Below are 24,372 nucleotides of genomic sequence, written 5' to 3' on the forward strand. Positions count from 1 at the left end.
AATTTATACAACAAAATGGCTTCCTCATAAATGGGAATAAATATTAATTAATTTAAAATTATTTTTATATTTATATTTATTTCCTTTTTTTTAATAAAATAATGTTATTGTTAATGAAAATTTTAATAAATATAATGTAAATTTTAATAAATATAATGTAAATGTAAATTTAATTATAAATGAAAAATTTAAAATCGTATTTTTATTAAAAAATTTAAACAATCAAAATTGAATTATGTAAAGATTTCTGTTAATATTCGAGTATTCTTATATTTTATATAATCATATATAATCATATAATGCTTATATATCTTAAATTTATTTTATAAAATATTATTTTATAAACATATAAAATTAATCAATTTATATTTATGAAAAATAACAAGAAAAATATAATGAATAAGTAATTCATAATATTAAATATCTTCAATATAAAAAGATAATTGAAAAAAAAATTTTATCTAATTAATGATTTATATTTTATTTCTATAATGTAATTATTTAGCTAATATTCACATATATATATATGTATATATATATATATTTTATATATAATATATATATAATATATTATATATATAATATATATTTTATATATAAATATGTATATATATTACATATATATATAATGTATATATGTAATATATATATGTAATATATGTTACATATATATGTAAATATATAAAGAACGATTAAATTTTAAAGCAAAACTGTTAGAAAATGATGTCTTTTGGAACGAAAATAACTACTAAACGTTAAAATTTTTATTTTAAGAATAGAAGACTGTGAAACTGACAAAAGCGCGGCGCCATATTGCGTGCTTGTGTTTGGTTACTGTTCTGGCGCGTGGTCAAGAATTGTTATATTTAATTAATTACCATGTCTGATAATCAGGTAGGCTTTCTTATTTTAATCAACAATTTGTTAGTGGGCATTTTATAGTATAAATTTAATATAACATTCGAATGTTCAATCATATTTTGAATCTAATCAGTCTAACCTTGCGTATTAGGAACAAAAACCCGAAGCCGGCCCAGGCGACGCGAATTCTGAATATATCAAGCTTAAAGTTGTTGGAAATGTAAGAAGTTAGAGTTATATTTTTTTATATTGACATCTTATTTTGGTGGCGTTTAATGACCGATTTCGTCATTTCATTTTTTTTTAGGACAGCAATGAAATTCACTTTAGGGTAAAGATGACCACTCAAATGGGTAAACTCAAGAAATCATATAGCGATCGTGTGGTTAGTTGACTTTTCAAAATAAACGTGGATGATATTATTAGATTTTAATAATATAGATTAATTTATTAAAAAAATTTTTGTAATAATTTCATATTTTTTTTTTATGTGACATGTGATATATAATTTAAGTTATATGAATAGCAAAACTATAAATTAAAAAAATCACGAATTTTCATATGTTTATTAGAAACAAAATATATTTTTTCTTTTTAAATGAATTTTTAATGTAATTTATAGTTAAAATATTTTTGAGCTTTTAAAAATAAAATGAAATGATAAATTGATTTTTGTTTGTAAGACATATCGAATTATAATATTTCTGTATATTTTGATATCAAAAATTATTTAATACATATTTTTAAGAAAGATAAAAATATTTAATTATATATCTAAATTTTATTTAGGGTGTTCCTATGACATCACTCAGGTTTCTATTTGACGGTAAAAGAATTAATGATGATGAAACACCAAAGCAGGTAAACTTCTATTTAAATTTAAAATTTTGAATGAGACATAAAATTTCTTTTTACAACTTTATAAAATTATTTTTAAAAATAAAAAAATTTTATCAATAATGTATCTTTTTTTATGGATTGACTTCAACATTATTTATAATTAATATGATTAAATCTTATGAAATATTATGATTTTAAAACTATTTTTGCAGTTGGAAATGGAAAATGATGATGTTATTGAAGTATATCAAGAACAGACAGGTGGTCACTATTGAAGAAATCTATTAAGTTTCAATCTCTTTTAAAGTGAAAGTGACTATCGTAAAGAAATGGACAAGTTTATCAGTATATATATATGTATGTTAAAAAAACATTATGTAATTTGGTTTTTTACGTAACATTTTGATGTGCTGTTCTACATTCCTGTAACGTGGCAAAGACCATCAACAGTCAGTTTCATACAATGTATATGTTTATCCAACAAAAACAAAACAAAAAAAAAAGATACAGAACTAAAAAAAGAATCATGCCTTAAATGCTGTGAGTTTTGTCCATTAATAACATTTGGCAATATATTTGCATCCTATAAATTTCTAAATTCTTAGTTTTAGATCGCGATTTTTAGTTTTGTTATTAAAACATGATAATTATTATATAATATAAATATGATTTAAACAAAATTGTTGCGTTTAAGGTACGTCTATAATAAAAGAAATAATTGTAATATTTTCCCTTTGCCTTTTTATGTAATTTTAATATTAATAGAAATATTTTCTACTTGAAAAGTATACATTCACTAATACGTAAAAAAAATTTATTCTCTTCTGTATTGATAAGCATGAAATAATCAATGTAAGTAATGTGGATGCTTTTGAAGATTTTTATAGATTTTGATTTTTATTATAGATAAATTATGTATTAGAATAATAAAAATGCTAAATTGCTATATCTAATAATTATGCAAATTTACTTTTATAATATTTTTTTTAAATTACTATTTGAGTTATTACTATTGAGTAAAGAATAAAAATTAGGTCAAAGATCTACAACTTATTAAATTGTAACTCTTATATATTATTTGAATATCAATCTATTATAAGCATCCTCATTACAAAATACTTAATTCATTTGATTTAACAGGACAAAATTTCTATAAATTGTAATAAAATTTATTCTTGTACAGATAAGTAATATAGTTTCTGTTTTCATTACTAACTTTTAGATATTGATTAATATTTTTCTTTCATTAATATATCTTCAATTCATATTTTAAATAATAACACTTTCTTAGATAATGAAAATAATTTATAAGTAGATGTTTTATATATAATTAGAACAAATAAGTAAAAAATAATTATATTACTTTTAGTAGTACTCTCTATTATGAAAAATAGCACTTGTTGAATAGAAAAATAATTAAATAAAATAAAAACTAGAGTCTCATTTTCGTAACAAAAGAAGAAAATGATTTTGATATAAATAATATTGTAATAATCATTAGATTTACGATAAAATTACATCTACGTTTATCAAGCTTCATCCATTTTACAAAACATGTTTACATCTGCCAATGGCATAAATTACCTGTAATAATCATCTAAAAATAAATGATTCTTCATCTTTCTCTATTTACTTTACACACCATTTGAAAAGTAGTTAAACGAATATATTTATAGACAATTTTTTCATTTAATAGAATTGCTTTTATTTATACATTGAACAAAGTTGATAATTGCTATTATTATTTATCTTTTAGCACTTCTTAACATATTATTCGCAAATTTTTAACATTATAAGCAGACATTCGTAAAAATAATTAACTATATACAGATCATTTTGAGTTAACTAGTAATCCTAATGTGGCATCCTATCATTATTACACATTTACAGTGATTTATAACTTAGAAGAAGCAATTTTTTGTATATTTTCTGTATATTCACATCATAACAAAAATTAAAATGTCCAATAAAAAATTTGTTTGCAAATATACTTTATTAAAAATCAAAATGTTCAACAAAAATTTTAATCTTTTAGTTGAACATTTGCATACAAATTGCTTCTTCAAAAACAATAACAACTTAATTGCCACAGTTCAATTAGCATTTATGCACCGGTGCGAAAAAATCAGCGAGTAGATAAATAGTTCATTCAATAAAATGAGTTTATAGGTTCATATACACAGCCCATAAATATGCATACAGAAATATATAATGCATCAAATATTGTCTGAATCCAAGTTCATTGATTAATGAATAATTTCAATTTCTCATGAACTGTTGCAAAGAGAATTCATATCATTATTAAATTAAAAACAAAAACTATTTTTACAGAGAAAATTTTACAATATCATTCACATGGTATTAATAACAATCTTACTTAATTACTACACTGCTGATTCTGTTTTTTTGTTTTTTTTTGTTTTTTTTTTGTTTTTTATTATTTTTTTTTTAATAATAAAAATATACAATTAGTAAAGAAAGGCTTCATGAATTATCTTACAAAGAAATTTATTTAAATCAAAATTTCTGATTTTATTGAAAGTTTGTATATATGTGGAGCATGGATTATATATTTTTTTTAATTTTTAATAAAAAATCTTTTTGAGAAAGTGAAAATAATCCTCAGTTTTAACATTTTTCAATTTTTGTATACAATTTTACGTAGAAATTCTTTTTATAATAGTATAAATAGTATATATTAAAAATTAAATATTTTTATTTAAAAACTTTTATTCTATTTTGAATTATCACAAAATTATATTTTAAAAAATGAAGAAATCACTTGAAACTTTGAGCATTTTTATTTCATTTTCTTCAAATGATATTTTATTAAAAAAAAAAATTGCTTTATATATAATGTATTATACTCTATATATTCACAATGTTTCATTATAAATAAAAAAATTATTTTTCTCTTTTTACTTTTTTAATTTTTGAAAAAAAATTTTTATTTTTAATAAAATATTACTTAAAATCAGCATTCAAAGTTTTATGGTTATATTAAAAATGATTTTTTTCATTTTTCGATGTATAATTCTGTAATAATGCGAGATAGAATAAAACTTTTTAAATAAAAAATATTTAATTTTTAATGTATCATACTATATTATAAAAAAATTTCCAAATAAAATTGTATATAAAAATCAAAAGAATGTTGAAATTTTGAAGATTATTTTTATTCTCTCAAAAAGATTTTTGTTGATAAAAAAAATTGCTCCATATACAATCCATTATATTCTATGTATATACAAACTTAAAACTAGATTTAGATAACACTAGATGGTTTAGATAAATTTCCTTATAAATTCATGGAAACTTTATTTTACTGATTATATGTTAATTTGATATTCCGATAATTTGCATTTTCGATATATTTAATATATCATTCTACAAAATTATTCTCTTAACATTTTTGCCAATTTAATATGAAAATTTTCCCTTCACCTTCTAATTAAAAATTTATGCACGATCGATATTTCTATTTTGCTCATATAAATTCAGAATCAGAGTAAAACATTATGAATTGCAACAAATTATACAGTGATTTAAAATCGAGCTCATTGTTAAACTTATTTAGAAACAGAGTTCTTATAAAGACATCAGTCTTTGATTTTGTCATGTTTACAGATCTAATATAGTCCTCTGTATTTTTCAATTTATAATAATATAAAATATTCTATTTTTAAATAGAATATTTAGATAATATTTCAAAGAAGTTTTAAAATAAAATTTTTAATAATCAAAAAATTAATTATAATAATAAATTTATGATTATTTATGATTAGAATATAATGACTTTTTTTCTATTTTTTCCTATTTTAAAAAGAAGCACATAATAAATTCAATCCATCTCTAAAGAATCATGACATTATTATAATGTTATTTATCTTAAACAATATAATTTATCCGATTTCTAATATAATCAAAATTTCGATTAAAAAATTTTCAAGAATTTTGAATAGTTTTCTTAAGTACAAATGCTACATACTAAATAAGTACTTCTTTTATTTAGGACATAATTTATATGTATATACTTAAATAGAATGTACAATGTGTAATTCAAAACATACATTTCTTCGAATATAATCTTTTATGTATTATGACTATAAACAATATTAATTCAGCTCTCACCTCATTTTTTTCTTGTAATACTTTCATTCAATATTATGTCTACTTATTCATTGCATCATAATAAATATAATTATCCATAAAATATTAGAGCAATCTGTTAATTCTTAAAGCGATGTTATTTCTTGGCGAGGCATTGTATGGGAATAAACCTGTTAAAAGTCTTCGACTTGTTTCAACATAATCACTTTTTAATGTTGTAATATGTTACAGTATGTCACGATGCCATACCCATGTTTTTTTTGTATGATCAAACCTATGTGCTAACCATTGTTGTTCTAATAATTGATACCTATCTTGATTTAGGTAAAGAGGTTTCCCACGTCTATAAAATATGAATAAATGTTAATATCTTTCTAGTCATAAAATAAATAACAAAAATTTAAATTAAAATATATCTAAAGGTAAATTGGATTTTTTAATATATATCTAATATTGTTATATATAAATATATAATATTAGAAAATAAAATATTTACTTCAAATCTCTATCTTCTTCCTCGAAATCATCGAGATATAAAGATCCCCATAAGCAAACACGTTGACCGCGAATTACAACAATATAAGTTGATGTTACTACCAGATATATACCAGTTCCACCTCCACAATCAATTGAATGCTATATATAATACAAAAAAATAATTTTATTTATATAAGTTTAAATTACTAATTATTAAAGAAAATTATATATATAAATATGTATTTACTTGAACAACTTCGCATACATTCCATTGCTTGCGATTTTGTTTTAAACAAACAATGGCACCACATAACAAACAAATACTAATCTCCTGTGGGATTGAATGACCTTGACGACATTGTCGTCCATGATAATACTAAAAAATATTTTATTTTTAAAATTTATAAAATTTTTAATATTATTATAATTATAATTATAATTATAATTATTAATACAAATATAAAATATATTTTTTAATTGATTATATGAAAATATTCATACCGTAAAAATCTTTTCATATTCCCTTGGAAGACTAAGTAACTTGGGCACTTGCCATGATATATGTTGTTCCATAATTAAATACCTGCCTGCATCACTTCGATTTAAGAATGCAAGAAATTGATCACACCACATTCGAGGTACTGATGCACTAATCTCATTATCTTGCCAATTCAAAGCTACAGCAGAATTAAACATATTCCAATCCATACTTTCTGTAACTAATTCTAAGTAATATACTAATCTTGCAAATTCGACTTGTGGTGTTTTAATTAAAGGTAACGGTTCCTCGTACAAATGATAACGAAGCAATGCAGCTATGCGTAAAAATGGTAAACACATAAATTGAATCTGAAATAATATGATTAAATATACAATAAAATCTTAAAAACAAGATAAAGATTATGAATTACATAATTATCTATCCAAATTTACCTGTTGTTCGATACTGTGCATTTTATCTCGTGCATATGGTGTACACGACGAAGTGGATGGATCATATAAAACAGTATCTGAATGGTAGAGTGAACTGTTATTGAAATATTCAATGATTTTGCAGAGTATTGTTTCTGAAGACATAGAACCGCGATCATTACATTCTCTCCTTAAAAATGTATTTCTTTCTGCTTGTGTGAGACCACCGCTTATTTGTACTATAACTTGATAGTACAATAAGTTATAAATTACTTTTACTACGCTAGAGAAATATGCTGAAAATAATTAAAATTTATTAAGTTTTATAAAATTGTTAAAATTTATTTGAAAATGAATTTATATAATTACTTTGATCCAAATGCAAAGGAAGTAATAATATAAATTGTATAAGAAGAGCAGTCGGATCTCTAAGAAGTAAAGGAACTTCTTCTTCATGTAGTGTTAGAGCAAGTGGAGTTGCTGATTCCGCAGGTAATCCGCATAATTGTTGCCATGTATGTTGTACTGGCCAAAACATACATAGACGTGCATTTTTTGCAAGCACATCAAGAAGTGCAACTTAAAAAAAATATTATTAATGCAAAATTTATTATTCTAATTATTATTTATTATAATTATAAATAAAAGAAATTTACCAATACAATCACGTTTTGGTCTTAAAGGTATTGTAGTAGGTGGAAGAATACACAATGATCCGCCACGTTGAACGAGTTCAATTTCAAAATTAGTTCGTGCTATAGAAGTTATAAAAGCAAACAAACTTTTATAACTATGTTGTTGTTGACATTTAGAATTTGTGCACCTTGTCATATCTTGTACTGCTTTACGCATTGCTTCAGATAAAAATGTTCGTTTCTGTAAATATAAATCACAAAATATTAATTGCAAAGAACATTTAAAATATATTATTGTAAATTAGACGAAGTTTGAGAGATTTACCGTTGATGAATTTCGTTGTACTTCTTTTAAAAGATTATTTATCTCCGGAAGTATTGTAGGAAAAGGAACATAAGGAGATCGTACAATTGTTCCACGTTTTCCTAATTGTGGAGAAAGTGGAAGAAAACAATTAGCTAATTGTCGACAAAGTGGACATAAATATTCGCCACTATCTACAGCAAGAGAAAGCTGTCTTTGTTGATGACCAAGAGACTTTACATATGGCAACAAACAATCTAAATGTAAATGGTGACCACACGTTTGAACATAAACTCCACCTTCCCAACCTAAATTAATGGATAACAGCAACGAGACCTATAAATAAAAATATATATATTATTTTAGTATGATCAATGAATAAGTTGAAATTCAAATATTTACAGTATCAAAATGTCGATCCATTGCATCCATTCTACGATCAAAATAGGCACCGCGTGTATCACACTTTGGTATAGGCGGATCTTCATCAGATGTAGGTAAAACTAGTCTATCTGGTTGTTGACGTTCATGACCAATGACACTTGTTCCCTAAATATATAATTTACATAAAAATATTATGCAAATATTCTAATAAAAATAATTTATATGAATAAATATTCATAAAATGAAAATTACTTGAACTAATACAACAAGACCCATAGGATTATCTTCAGTACTAGGACTACTTTGACTGCAAATAACACAATCATATTCCTTTTTACTAGTTAATTTTGTTGCATTATCTTTTTGATCCCAATCCATACCAGATACTCCTGCTCCATCTAAACAAAAATTCATAAATTTTTTTTTTCTTGTATAAATTAAACTTTTTTATTCTTAAATATTGTTTTTTTTTAATCTTATAAATTCTATGTGTTTATATTTTACCTGTTTCCATTGCTTTTTCCATGAATTGCTTTCGTTTATTAGCAAATTCAGCCATTAATTTTTGCTGTCTTTCTTTTGCTCGTCTTCGTCTTTCTTCTCTTTCGCGATCTTCTTTCTCTCGTTGTTTATCTTCACTTTCTTGCATACTTGGCCATAATTTGTTCCTAGCTTCATTTATAGCTTCTTTGCACATAGGATCCAAGTTTGTTATCTTGTTTAATAGATTCGCAATAAAGAATGGACCATCACCAATTCGCGATTCTATAGGTTCTATAGTTGAACTACTACTAGCTTCATTATCTGACATTGCACTCTGTTCAGGATTATAACTATCTGGAACACCTGATAATTGTGAATGCAATTTTAACAATAACGTGATTATACTCTCATCTACTTTTATAGTTTGTGATTGTAATGATCCACCCTAAACAAAAAAGAATATAGAATAACAAATTAATAATATTTCTAGTATAATTTATTTATTAAAATATATACATATAACATTGATAAAAATCAATATGTAAATTAGTACCTGAGTTTCTCTTCTTTTAAAATGTTTATGTGAACTTGATGTAGATGGAACAATTTCTGTCGTTGTTATATTAGAATTACTCAGTCTCGAGTACATTGTTGTTGCAGCAACTATTTCGTTACCAGCCATAACGGCAGGTCGTTGAGGTGCTGGTGGTAATGCTGGTTGACTAACAAAATCTATATGTAAAGAATAAAGATTAAAAAAAAAAAAATTATTTTTTTTCTTTTAAAAATGTTATTTTCAAATATCAAGTATTTTCTTTTTATTGATAAAATTGATAACTTATTTTAGAATAGTGTTAATATATTAGTTCTTAATTATGAAAAAAATGTGATACATATTTTGTAAATATATAATATAAATATAAGAAGGATATTGCTATGATTAAGGTGAAATAATAGATATAACATACTGTTTGGTAGAGGAGGTGATTCAAGGGCAAGGGCCATGGATTCTTCGGTGGATGATGGTAAAGCTCTTGGTAAAGTTATTAAATCATCTTCACTATTAGCTTCTGATATTGTAACAATTCCATCTTCAGGTACAAAAGTTATTTGAAATTGGTCTATAAAACAATTAAGAAAAAATAAAATATCATTACAATATCATATAATGAATTTAATCAACACCGAAATATCCATCTCAAAATTTATGAATATATGTTTATATATATAATACACATATATATATAATGTATATTGCAGCTATTAATTAGAATAAGGTATATTAAAAATTATATACAAGGACCTATAAGGATTGTTTTTTGACACATACAAATTAAATTTATAAATTAAATGTAAATATTTATTTTTTATAATTTAGCTATATAATATAAATAAAAAAAGAAATATAAATAAAAACTTACCATTTACTTGAGGTAAAACAGGTAAAGAAGCATTCATAGCAACTTGTAATCCAGTATCATTACTGATAGTATCTAAAGATGGAAGAGCTAAAACTTCTAAAGAACCTTCATCTGTTGCATCATTTATCATGAGTGAAGTTCCAACCTCAGTCATTTCACCTTGAATTTCCCATTCAAAATCACCTAAGAAATTTATTAAAACAATAATTATGTAATATAGCAAAAAATAATAATGATAAATTTAATGATAATTTTACTCACTATCTGAACTACTTGATTCTGATTCTTGAACTAAGATTACTTTAGGTATTACTGTTCTCAAATTTTCAGACAAGTCATCAGTTTTATACCAACCATCTAAATCCATATCTTTTATTATACGAGATGATTCGTCACTAGTATAATGACACAAAGGATTCATCTGATATGAAAAAAATATAATTATTTTACAATTCTACAATATTTTTTTAATTAATTACTTACAGATTTATCAGGAATTTCTGCAGTAATTACTGCCATTTCTAATAAATAAATAGTCAATGCCATTACATGCTCTGATATGTTATGTCCATACACAGATTTATATAAAATTATTAAAATCATAGAATGAAAAACTCTAGATCGTAATACAATTCGTGGATCATCATATGCAGATGAAACAGGAGCAGGATGCCTAAATGGTGGCCATGGAATTGCACTATTTTTTAATTTTCCTGATTGCTTCACACTAAAATATTTATAAAGTATCAATAAAAAAGTAAAAATAAAAAAATAATTTGTTTGTAATATTTAATTTTAAATAAAGTTTACTAACTATTCAGTAAAACGATCCATTGCCATTTGAAAATCTCCTCTTTGAGCTGCTCTTAGCAAAACATGCAAGGGATCAAATAACTCTTCCCAGACTAAACGAGGTTTTGGTCCATACATTCCTTGTTGCATATTTCCACTAGCTTCAAGATTAGGTGCCCTATACACTGCAACCTGTAAATTATATTTTATGTTACATAATTATATAATTACATAATTACATATTTATTTTTTTTTAAAACATAATAAAACATACATCAGCCAATACAGATTCAAAATCTCTATTTTGGGTACTACCAGAACGTTCTGGCATTAATTCCATTAATTGACTATGAGTTTTATCTCCCATAGATAATAAAGTAACCATTTCTAAACGGGACATTTCAGGATCAGATAAACCTGAAATTAAAATTTGTTATATATATTAACTTAATAAATATTATATAATATAAATAAAATTAAAAAAAAAATAACATGAAAATCTTACCTAAATTTGTTCGAACATTAAGTAATATTGCTAAAAATGTTAAAAAACTTTCTAACATAGGCATATCATGTTTTCCATCCATGTATTCATTTTGAGATGTTCTGTATAAACAAAGACTCAACTCTTGTTTCACAAGGAATCTAATTAAATAAAATCATTATCAATTATGATTTTAATTTAAAAGATATAATTTAATAATATATGATATATAATATAATAATGATCATTACTTTTTAACAATTGTTTTTAGAAAAATATCTGGTTGTAGCTTTGTTGCACAGATTTGAAGTAAATAAAGATCTGCATCTACCATTGAATTACAAAAGTTGCATTGTATGTATGTCATAATTTGACCTTTTATTTGAAGACCATTACGCACCCATAATCCATTTAGAATTTCATAAAAGGCAACCTAAAAATATATTATATTTATTATAAAAAAAATATTAAAAAATAAGAAAATCACAAAAAAAATTATTTATTAAAATTCATTTTATTTCATATTTGAAAATATCTCTCAATATTTGTATGTAAAATATATATATGAAAAATTTAAAGATATTGAATCAATTTTATTTTTGTGTAATAATAACAAAATATTTTTATAATTCCTAGATGTTATATATAAAAATAAACATAAAATAAATATATCAAATCATAAAAATCAAAATAAATTTTAGAATTTAATTATTATTATTTATTTATTACTATTTATAATGAATTTATAAAAATTTCAACAATTTATTCATCATTAAAAAATATTTTACAAAAACATTACAAATGATAATGTTAAAATATAACATATTAGACATAGATATAGACATTATAAATTTAATTTTATTTATTTCCCATAGAATAAACAATTTATAGAGTCTACTGTAACTCATGATATTCCCCCACTTAATCCACCAATCCCGTCACTGGGAAGGATCCAAACGCTGTGTTCTCAGTATTCTACGATCGATAACAAGAGAAGAGCATTTATAGTTTCGGGAAAGTTGACTAAGTTTCTTCCTTGAGTGATTAATTCTTCAAATATTTCTGAAAATTTTGATTTTTTTATTTTTATAATCATTATTTTTAGATTTAATATTTAAGATTGGTTCAATAAACGAACAATAAAAGAAGAAAGAAAAACAAGATTGAATGTGTAATCTTATTCATTTATTTTTGATTTAAATTAATTATTAAAATAAATAAAAATGATCTTAATTAGATCAAAAATTATTTTTATTTGTTTAATATTTAGTTTACAACAAATTAAAAATAGTTTCGAATTTGATTATAATGGTGTAAAAGATATGATAAAATTCGGTCATGAGATAGTAATGGATATTTTTGAATCATGGGAAATAATACGTCCAAAAGGTCCTGAATATGATAAGACTTTACCATTTATTCAGAGAATGGAAAAAGAACTAAAGAATCGTATATCAAGGATATCAGAAAAAATTGATAATTTTGAAGAACAAATAGATATACGATTGGACACGATTTTAGCTAAAGTTTTAAGTGAAATACCGTTACAAGAAATATTAAATGAAAAATTGCGTATTCTCGATGAAAATGTTGGACGAATTAATGATTTATATTATGATTTCCATTTATATTCTAAAGCATCTCACAAATATGAGAGATATACATTAGAAGATTTTGCAAAAACATGTGTTTCCTCAAGAGCAGGTGCTCTTCCTGATATTTTAAAAAATATTCATCGGTTACTCGTTCCTTCTCCTGACGAAATTCTCGGCAGAAGCATTCTTATATTATTGACAAATCAAATGCAAGTAAGTAATTTTATCATTTTTAATATATTTTCTAAAATTATGTAAAAAATATTTTGTTTTAAAATTAAAAATTTTTCTTAAATTTTCTTTGAATATTCGTAATTTTTTTTTAAATTATATAAGATTAAAAAAAATTGTTATTTATTTAATATTTTCGAAATTAAATATTATGTATTGTTAGAAGTTCAATCTATCATGACTATTAAGTATGAAGAGGTATTAGGTGCATGATATATCACAGTGATCAAGTGACATCCGACAATCTGTACCTATTCAAGTTACAAACTCAGTAGGAATATATATAGATACAACGTTGAAATAATAAATTTGCAATTATTTTCCTATATGTAATTAAAATATTGATTTTTTTTATATTTTATTAAGATAAAAATGTATAATAATAATGTAAAATATGCTTAACATCATTATAGTTAGATTTAAATTAATTATTTATAATTATACTAGAAAATATTATATTATAATTATAATAGTATAATAAATATAATAGACAAATTTAAAAACATTTAAAGATTTAACATATGTTTACCTTATATTTTTTTATTTAAAAGGAATTTTTTTCAAAGAAATAATTTAGGATATTTTTAACAAAGATAATAATTAAGAAAAAATAATGTTTGTTTGATTATCTGATTATATAGTTGAATCTCTTATATAAGTCTATTTTATTTTTATAAAAGATAATTATCAAAGAATCATAACGAGATCGCTACAATGAAATATTTAATATTTCAATTTAATTTTTTTCAATAGTGAATAAATTTTATTCAAAATATATTCAATAAAATAAAATGTCTTTTCTTTTTTCGTGATAAATGGATTAATTTTTAAGAAAAAACGAAGTACAATATTTTTCTTGGATAAGAAAACTAAGAACAATAATGGCAGTTTGTGCGAAAGGTTTAACAACGAAGAGAGCCGGAGAATGAAGAGGAGCATGCGCAGAAATACATAACACCATTAAACCTCAAACGATCTCAACCCGAGAGGGGAGAAACATAGAGTCAAATGACGGAACAATAACACGAAATTCTCAGTAGAGTGTGCGCAACGAGGAATGGTGTTTGTTCTAATGTTATTTTTCTAATTTTTTTCATTAAAAATACAATTCAATCATTTTCTATATCTGAGAGATGACTGTTGAATAAATGTTTATGAAACACAGTGTATATAGTGAACTTTGAAAAGTTTAGACTTAACAATCAAAATATTTTAACAATTTTAAAATACAATGCAAGCAGATTTGTAGTCACAGTTTAGCAGGTTTCAATTTTCGCTTATTACGATCGAAACATTTCAATTAATCATACTAACCTTTCATGACCTATATAATTTTACTACTTTCTATTCGACACTGTTAAAAAACAATTAAAATTGAATTGAAAATTGTTTACGAAATATCGATATATCGATATAAATAATTTGTTAATGAAACATATTACATGTCTTATGAAAAAAACATTCGGAGATTTCGCTAGATATCGTGTCATCAAATAACAGTAAGTTATTAAAGTTTCTTACATCGTTCCATCATATCTATAAAATCTTACGTATATAAAATTTTATGTTATAAATATAACATCTAAAAAATTCATGTGAAAAATATTGGTATTACAAACTAACTTTACGAAAACAAAGTTGTTAATTTGCTAATATTTAAAATGTATACATTTATAAATTTTTAAATGGAAACTTATTAAGTAAAATAATGAATAAAACTTTTATATAAATAATTTATATTTCTGTTTTAAATTAGATATGTTTGTTTTAAAATAATAATAAATATAATTTACCATAGCAGTTGCTAATGCAATATTATTGAACAGCAAAAAATGGAAAAGTTAAATTTTATTTGAACAAGATATTACAAAATTAATTAATCATTTTTTGCATATTACATCAGCAATTATTAAAGACTAATCACTTTTCATATAACGTAAACTTATAATGCATGCACTATATGTAAAAAGATATAGCAACGAAACCTTAGGAAAAACTGTTTGTACTACGGTAAAGCTAATCTTTTTTTTTTGTTTCATAATAATTTTATTTTATTTATAATATGTGATAACTTATTAATTTATATTTTAAATTTAAATAAATAAATTTATACTGCTCTGTTTGTAAAATAAAAAAGGAATTGTTTCTTAGAAATGAAAAATTGCAAACGATGCGAGAAACTTATTATTTTGAAACAGAAAAATCAGGTATTTAATTATTATTATCGGATATCGATTGTTGTCGAAATCGTTTAAATTACCGGAAGGGCTAATAATTACATACGGATGTGACTCACATTCGAGTGAATTAAACGTAATCTGTTGAAAGAAAAAAAAGTATTATTAATTAAGAACGAATCTCTGGGATACATATTGAATGTAACAATCACAAAATTACATGTTAGTAATCTTTTCACGAACATAACACATGATATCATTTTACTTCAACTACTGACGTATCTAATTTTTAACGTAATCAGTATATGCGACCCTTACTATCAAACATACTCTGTATATCAATGAACGATCATTATGCACAAATAAGAGAATTATGAAATGTTACAAATATATGATAACTTATTCTTCAAGGTTCCAAGAATGCACTATACAAATGAACGCAACTCTGGCATTCTTTTCGAATAATATTGTAACGTGTAATGTATAATAATCTTTCATTTTGATTTTTTTCAAACTATAAAAATTTTAGAAAAAATTCTAAAAACAAAAAGTTATGAATTTTATTAAGTTTTATTTTATTTTTATAAATATATATTCAATATGACTCGTAAACTATTTAATTTTAATTGTTAAAAATTATTTATTATATTGAATTATCAATAGAGTTTTTAGTAAAAAAAAAAAAAAAAAATACTTGTAAATCCATCAATAATTATATCATAGGCAATTTAACAATAGTTTTTAATTTTCTTCAGTTTAATTTTCTTTCATGTATAGTTTCTTTAAACAGTGACTCAAAAGATATCTTTGTTTGCCCGGTTAACGTGGATCGTCAATGATCTACACGGTAAGGAATGCATCACATATTTGACTAAATCAGTAAAAAAAAAGAAGAGTGGAAACAAAATTATTTACGTCAAAAATATTTCCAATTGAAATTTATCATACAACCATACTACAGTTGAAATCATCTCATTTAGCAATTCTCACACATTCTCATATAGATATTAGATATTGGATTATTTGTCCATGTATATATAATTAAAAATTAAAATAAGAACTTATTTTTCTATTAAGGATCGAATAAAACAGCTACAAATATGAAGAAATTAAATATTCCTATATGTCTTCTATTTCTCTTCATAACGTGGGGAGCGACTGTTAGTATATATTATGACACTACAATGATCGACGAAATGCGAAATAAACTATTACAATTGGAGAAAGCAGTGGAGAGAGATCTATTCCATTCTAGATCTCTATATCAGTTTGAAAATAATAAAGAAGGAAAGTATCTATGGCTCATAAAAAAGTTCAAGAAATTTGGCGATGAATTAGAGCGAAACATTTCGAGCAATAGTTATGAGTATTTGAATGCATTGAATTCCATTTGGTTATGGGCTAGAACAGAAAACGAATTGCAAGGGATTAACGGTTTGTACCGAGTTTTTCGAATGATGCAACAGGAGATCATTAATGGAAAAGTTGCCCTTGATATACCAAAACTGGCTGATTTCTTGGATACAATTCTGCATGATCCGAACGCGTCGATCGTGAACGCTCTTTCTCGAATCGGTGACCTGATAGTGCACGAAAAATTATTCGTTTCGGTTTATCAGGTATAATAATATAAACGAATTGTTTCCAATATGATGATCATCGATGTAGCGAACGTTCTTCTTTGATAATTAACAAACCGAAATTTTAAGAACTAATTATTTTTCATATTGATAGATTTAATCTTTTCTTTTTTTGCGTTTACTTTTCCGTTTTGTAGGAAGCATCTTCGCAAATTTGCAATGAAAATCAGTCGCTTCAACAATTGCTATACAATTTATATACCACGATAACATTGGCGGAAATTAAGGGTTACAGTATGATTCAGTTCTCTTATAAGATATTACGGCTTTACAATCCAGGTATAATGCATTGATTATCATTTGTAAATTACATAGCTTATTAATTTTTTTCATCGATACATGGTTTATAATAATGTATCCAATTTTTTTCATTTATATTTTTTTTAATATTGAAAAAAAATTTTATGTTACTTAGGTTTTAAATAATTTTTTAAAAATTCACTTTTTAATCATAATAAATTTGATCCAGGAACAAATTTCACTGATGAAATGGAAATAGTAAAACAACAATATGAGACAAGAACGACAGAAACTTTGCGGGCTGTAAAAACGGCTATGGCATTTGCTCCACGACAAATTTGGAAATGTGATGCGAGAATACATAAATTAGGTATATTTTTATATTTTTGTGTATTGTTATACAAAAAAATATATATATCTGTAAAGTTACTAAATATATATGTAAAAACTACTAAAATAATTGTTACAGATGAAACATATACCAAATTAACACAATTATTCCAAGGATATATTGTGAATGAAGTGGATTTGAATAAAGACTCGTCTTGTCGAGAAAATTGTGCTTACTATGAATATTCAAAAGTTTATGGATGTTATAAAAATCAATTTTGTGCTCAACAACGTAAATGTAATGGTAGAATATTGAAATGCGAATATATTGATTCTGATATGTGGATTTGCCCTTCGGTAAATAGAAAATTTTCTTGTCTTTACAACAATGTGACAAAAATAAACAAATTCGTGAATTATTTTAGTCTGAACATAATGATCGAAGATATGAATACATAGAATACGAAAACGGTCAAGTATTTGGAGAAAAAAGCACTTGCAATAAAGGTACAACCAAAGTCGATAGCTGGTGGCGTTGGTTATTTTGGCACTGTAGCTATTGTTTTTGCTATTGTGATGACAATAATATGAATTCTGACCGATACTTCAGTTTAAGAAAAGTCGTATCTGATGTAGCGAATAATAAGTTAGTAATTTATGTATTTAAAGAAGAAAATTTCCAAGATTCGAGAAGAACAATGAATAATAATAATATTTGTTACAGAGTAGTAACAGGTGTTCGATTTAAAAAAGTCAATCAAATAATACATATACAAATACAACAAGGTGAATTGATGCCACGTGGGAATATTGATAAAGCCAGTGTACATTGGAAATCAATTGAAGAATTTAATGTATTAGATAGTAATATCAAAAATGGTATTGATTATCATACTTTATCATGGGAAAAACGAGGCTTGGATCTAGACGACTTAATCCTCGACAAAAATTATCTTTTGACAGGTACATTTAAATGAAGAATTGTTCTTGTAACTTCGTATTTATACTAATTATTTTGCAGGTTTCAAGTTTCGAATGGTTGGCTCACGATTGAATTTAGAAGTAAGAATGACGCCTTTTAATTTCACGACTGGAAAATTAATAGAACCATTAAACAATAGTTTTTGGTTCAGTCATGATCGAACCGATAGGTAATATTTGTTTGTATATATATCATATATATACATATTCTTTTGTACTTATAAATGTTTTATCTAATATCATATTTGTTACAGAACTGAATTAAAACTTGAGAATCCTAATATACCAACTCGATTACCTCTTCTCGCATTACCAGACTCAAAAACAGAACAATATCTGAATTTTGCACCAAGTGATCGTAAAACTGATGCTGCACAAAATACAATACCATTTCTTGATGTTCAATCGGTAGAATCAAATCCACCAATTCCAATCGCAGGTGCTGGTATTTTTCATAAAGGCAGATTAGGATCGGGTGGATATGTAGCATTAAGATTGATTACATATGATTTTAGTAAACATTTACAAGTTGATTTACCTGTTAATGTAGAAACAGTTGTTGATGCTCCAAATGAAATAAGATCAGTATGAATATATTTACATATATTATTAAGATATAGTTCATATTTTTTAACATATAGTTCAATATTTTTTTCTGTTTTATTTCTACTTTCATATTGTCTTTCAATATTTACTTTTAATAAATATTTACTTTAATAATTAATATTATTATAGATTTTATTATATTAATAATGACTTTTTTTAAAAATTAGTTTTTTATATTATTATTAAATAATAATGTTTAATTTTTTATTAAATAATGTTTCTTGTGCCATTTAACATTATATATATTTGTTTTGACTCAACATATCATAAAAATTAAAAATAAAAATTTATCTTCTAATATTCCTAACTCCAATTCCTTTTTATCAAAATCTTCAATAATGTTATTTATTAATTTAAATTATGTAATTAAGTATTGTTATTTAATAAAAATTTATATTTATAATAATATTTATAATAATTATTAATAAAATATAAAATAAAAAATTCATATCATAAATGAAATTTCACTACCATAATGAAATAAAATAATATAAATAAAATAATATCTTTAGAAAATATAATTGTATAAATATCTTCAAATATGAATTTTATCAAGTTTGTTTTAAAATATCGTATATATATCGAAACTATATTGAAAAGATATAAATATATAAAAAAGTACTTACCTGAACTCGTAAAGGATGCATCATTAAAAGATGTAACATATCTGTAGGAGGTAACAAATCATTGAGTGTAGCCCCTTGTTGACGCACAGCTTGGCACATAAATACAGCAAAATATCGATGCAATGGAAGATGAAAAGACACTTGTAAACTATCACTCTGTAATTAAACAAAAAGATATTCAAATATAATATTACTCTTTATAGTTTGATTAATTAATTTAAATAAAAAATAAAATAAAAATATATAAAAAAAATATTTTTATTAAATCATTTAATTACTTACCACATTTGGATGAGTAAAATTTATAGCATCTAGCCAATCTTGCAATGCAGTGAGACAAAATGATAAAACTCTACGAGTAAGAACTGCACTTTCTGGACCTCGTAAATGAGAAACTAGAGCCCACATTGGATATGCACTAGCTTCTAATTCTGCACTAAATGCTGCATAGTATGTATTAGACTCATATTCAACATGTTGATTTACTTCTCGTTGATTTACATTCATTCCTGAATTAAATATAATAAAAATAGTTTTAAAAATATTTTATGATATATAATAAATTGATATATAATAAATTATATAATAAAAATAAAATAATACCTTGAAACATAGATAGAAAATCAAACCACATTTCTAAAAGTGTATCATCACTCATAAATCTGACAGCTATAGGTTTGTGTGAAAGAACATTGTTTAAATCTGATACAATAGGCCAATAGCAATGTTCCTTCATCACTTGACGTTCACAATCTACTACATAATGAAAATTTTTGTCTGGATCTAAAAAGAAAAAGATCTAGAATATTTAATTTCAATAAACATATTCTAATAATAACAATATTTATCAATAATAAATATTTCTAAAATAAATATTAAATTTTATAAAAAATTTCATAAAACATATTCTAAAATTAAAAATTATTAATAAAATTTATAATATAAACATTATATACTTACCATGTAAAGTATTTTGAATCAATATTTTACTCATCATATATTTTAAAGCTATCACCATAACATGCAATAACTTTAATTGATCTACCATTTTCAATGCTAAACTTTCATTACTGAATAGCTGAAACATGAAGTACAAACATGTAAAATATTTCTTTTATAATAAATACAATATTTTTATTACAATATTTACCTGTACACTGACGTGAACTACTCTATTGCTCAAAGTATCGGGATCTGTTGAACGTTCAAGCATCATTGAAACTCTACTATAATGTAAAACAAATGCTCGAGTGAGTGCTTCTTTATATTCTGGATCTGGTAACATATTTAATAATAAACAGACTAATTTCTGTGGAAATTGATAAGCCACTGTCCAAAACATTAATTCTTCTAAAAAAGTGGTATGTTGTAAATGTTCTTGTAGTGATGCACATTCTAAAATAATATAATAAAATATTTATATAAATATTCTTTCATAATTATATATATATACATTAATAAAAAAAAGATTTGCCTTTGTATTCATCAGGTGGTTCTGGATTTGGTAATGATCTTACTGCATTTTGATATATTTCATTACTATCTTGACAATAACTATCATATTCTGGTTCTCCAGTTGATACAGTAGGATCCATAAGATTCCTATATTTTTGTGGATTAGTTAAAGCTGATGTCATAACATGCCTCATTAATGCACCCATTTTATTAAAATCAATGAGCATTGTTAAATATTCATCTGCATCTTGTATTGCAGCTTCATAATTTCGTCGACCTACAGTACTGTAATGAAATAAAATATTTCAATATATATATAAAAATAATTAAAAAAATAAAAAATATAATATATATATATTTTTTATAATTCTAGTTATTAAATAAAGAAATATATAGTATACCAATTTTCACGTAAATGTTGTATAAGACGAAGAATTATTCTAGGCATCATTGCTTCTGCCACACACATTAAATTTGAAGGAGCAGCTGATGTATCAACAGCTGCTTTTGGTCCATGCCTATCACAAAATCTAAAAAAATAATTATATTAAATATTATTGTTATTAATAATAATTATAACTTTTTAATTTAATCTTTTACTTTTATTCTATTCTTATTTATTAAAATTTACCCTGATTCTTTCATAACAGATGCATCACCACAATCACATGCACCTCCTGCTTGACTCAAAAACATATTAAAGTCATGGCCATAATGATTGCCTTTTTTAAAACATTCTGTACATAAAGACATACATGGTGAAATACCACATGTACGACAACGATATGCAACAAAATTAGGTGTCCAAACTAATCCACAAGTTGTAGCATTATCATACATTCTTACTGAAATATTTTTCAAAAATATTTGATTTAAATATATGAAAATTTGATCAAATATATTTTATATTATATATAATATATTATATATTTATATAATATGTATATATAATAATATATATAACTATATATATAATATATATAATAAAGGTATATATATTGAAAAATTTCCAATTAAATTTTTAAATTTTCAATATTTAAAATAATGTTTTTTCTCAAATTACTATTATATTGATTCAAAAAATTGTCTATTTTAATTTTAAAATTAAAAATCTTATAAACTTTATTCTTTTAAGTATTAGAATATCTAGTACATTTACATTTTCATATCTATAGTAATATATATAAACATATATTTATTGGATAATCTTGTTGATGCCAAATACGCAAATTGCATTATAATTATATCACAGATTTTAAAATAATGTTCATAACAAAATATGTTATGTAGAAATGTCGAACAATGATTAGTGTAGAATTATAATAATTATAATATTTATAATATTAATACATAATATTCTATATTCTATGTATTTTAATCATAAAACTGATTTTATATATTATATCTTAATCTTTCTTAATTTAAACATTTAAATTCAATATAATTTTTTATACATATCATGTTTTTAATTTATTAAGTTAAAGAAAATAAAATGCATGCTGTACCTATTTTAGCAAATTTTTCTGGTGTATTACCACTAGCTATTAACCATTTACACCAATTTATGGTTTCTCTGTCACCAATATCTTTACTAGGATTTAACAGTTCATCCAATAATTTAGTAAGAGATGGTGGACAGCCACTGTCATGAGTCAAATTACTACATTCTGCATGTATATGAGCAGCTGTATAACTTTTCCTTAATATATCAGTGCATAAGCCTGACATTGTGAAAGATTGACCTCGCACAGCGAGGATACCACTGTCTTTGCTACGTGTTGCGGTATCCTCCGAGGATGACGAGTATTCACGTCCTGGCTTCGCCAGCTCGCCAAATCCCGCGGGAACACCTTACAGAATCTGTAAACAATGTAAATAATTATTATTATAAAACTTAAGACCATTATAAAAAGCGTAACCTAAAAATAACAAATATAAGAACGAAAAACAAATGAGCAAGTCAAGTCGAGAATCAGGTGATACCGATGTTAAAATTTCAGGAAGCCGACAAGACAGCCGATAGTTGCCTGACGACTTACACCTTTTTGCGTGTTTCTCGTATGAAAACTTCCGGGAAACCTTTCAAGTAGAGGCGATCCGCGGACTAAAGAATTCTCAACAACCTCCATATCAGTGAGCATCTCCCGTCAACTTTGTCTTCCTCATCAATTTTGACAACATGACGAAAGCAAGGGACCGTTACCTTATACTACTCTCCTGAACCGTAGGTTACTATCGACTTTCAGATTTCATGTTTCGACAAGTACTCAGTACTTGCACAATAATCCTCGTTGATACAACACACATTTACATTTACCGAACAGCAAAAGCACTCGATCACCAATCGTTCGATCAATTGACCACAGCTTATATTCTTCTACGGTACGTCTTCTTCTTTCTGATCAAGAATTTGTCTATCTTATCGACAGAACAATGACAGAATACCAGATCTCGTTTCTTAATGTACATATTTCATTAGTTTTCATTATGTTTAAATATATATATGTATACGCACTTCATTTCTGTTATTATAGCAATTATAAACAATATATATAAAAAATTAATTGAAATTAATATAATTAAATAATGTAAAAATATAATTTAGAACATATTATTTATTCACTTTACTTATAATCCAATCATATATGATTTTTTGGACAAATTAATCTATTAGGGAATATAAAACTTTTTGCATTTATTGTGATATTTCAAAAAAGTTTAGGTACGAATTAATTACTTAATCATTTATTTTTTATATTTTTGTAACATTTTAAATTATATATATATT

At 24.1% G+C, this 24,372-nt stretch overlaps 3 protein-coding genes across 8 annotated transcripts; 2 read left to right on the top strand and 1 right to left on the bottom strand.

The window, feature by feature from the left end:
* The first annotated feature begins 749 nt into the window (after nucleotides 1-749).
* On the top strand, nucleotides 750-2,916 carry LOC409308 (small ubiquitin-related modifier). The gene is made up of 5 exons (XM_392826.7): nucleotides 750-894; nucleotides 1,013-1,081; nucleotides 1,169-1,246; nucleotides 1,651-1,722; nucleotides 1,914-2,916. The coding sequence occupies exons 1-5, from the start codon at nucleotides 880-882 to the stop codon at nucleotides 1,974-1,976; spliced, it is 297 nt and encodes a 98-aa protein (XP_392826.1). The 5' UTR covers nucleotides 750-879; the 3' UTR covers nucleotides 1,977-2,916.
* A 2,772-nt stretch (nucleotides 2,917-5,688) lies between these two features.
* On the bottom strand, nucleotides 5,689-24,024 carry LOC412002 (E3 ubiquitin-protein ligase Ubr3). 4 transcript variants are annotated; one of them, XM_006567951.3, is made up of 30 exons: nucleotides 23,788-24,023; nucleotides 23,090-23,444; nucleotides 22,216-22,429; nucleotides 21,986-22,114; nucleotides 21,604-21,869; nucleotides 21,280-21,524; nucleotides 21,090-21,207; nucleotides 20,733-20,912; nucleotides 20,412-20,638; nucleotides 20,130-20,285; nucleotides 11,955-12,136; nucleotides 11,725-11,864; nucleotides 11,494-11,636; nucleotides 11,242-11,411; nucleotides 10,911-11,154; nucleotides 10,689-10,848; nucleotides 10,428-10,610; nucleotides 9,975-10,127; nucleotides 9,560-9,738; nucleotides 9,028-9,451; nucleotides 8,776-8,921; nucleotides 8,542-8,688; nucleotides 8,161-8,475; nucleotides 7,857-8,076; nucleotides 7,570-7,779; nucleotides 7,222-7,496; nucleotides 6,790-7,137; nucleotides 6,536-6,664; nucleotides 6,308-6,447; nucleotides 5,689-6,154 (listed from the first exon to the last, which is right to left on the bottom strand). In XM_006567951.3, exons 2-30 carry the CDS (start codon nucleotides 23,310-23,312, stop codon nucleotides 6,037-6,039), a joined length of 5,784 nt encoding a protein of 1,927 aa, XP_006568014.1. In that variant the 5' UTR covers nucleotides 23,313-23,444; nucleotides 23,788-24,023; the 3' UTR covers nucleotides 5,689-6,036. The 4 variants fall into 4 exon arrangements, with proteins under 4 accessions (XP_006568014.1, XP_016766865.1, XP_016766864.1 ...); XM_016911376.2 differs by lacking the exon at nucleotides 23,788-24,023 and adding an exon at nucleotides 23,624-23,764; XM_016911375.2 differs by lacking the exon at nucleotides 23,788-24,023 and adding an exon at nucleotides 23,568-23,764.
* Nucleotides 12,677-19,535, top strand: LOC725122. 3 transcript variants are annotated; one of them, XM_016911378.2, is made up of 9 exons: nucleotides 14,362-15,028; nucleotides 16,784-17,325; nucleotides 17,484-17,625; nucleotides 17,816-17,956; nucleotides 18,056-18,273; nucleotides 18,342-18,562; nucleotides 18,641-18,879; nucleotides 18,938-19,067; nucleotides 19,152-19,510. In XM_016911378.2, exons 2-9 carry the CDS (start codon nucleotides 16,807-16,809, stop codon nucleotides 19,486-19,488), a joined length of 1,947 nt encoding a protein of 648 aa, XP_016766867.1. In that variant the 5' UTR covers nucleotides 14,362-15,028; nucleotides 16,784-16,806; the 3' UTR covers nucleotides 19,489-19,510. The 3 variants fall into 3 exon arrangements, with proteins under 3 accessions (XP_001121007.2, XP_016766867.1, XP_016766866.1); XM_016911377.2 differs by having other exon boundaries at nucleotides 14,362-14,792; XM_001121007.5 differs by lacking the exons at nucleotides 14,362-15,028; nucleotides 16,784-17,325 and adding an exon at nucleotides 12,677-13,511 and having other exon boundaries at nucleotides 19,152-19,535.
* Nucleotides 24,025-24,372: the final 348 nt, after the last annotated feature.

The sequence above is a fragment of the Apis mellifera genome, linkage group LG3 (genome assembly GCF_003254395.2).
Source record: "Apis mellifera strain DH4 linkage group LG3, Amel_HAv3.1, whole genome shotgun sequence".
In the NCBI taxonomy this organism is placed as follows: Eukaryota; Metazoa; Arthropoda; class Insecta; order Hymenoptera; family Apidae; genus Apis; species Apis mellifera.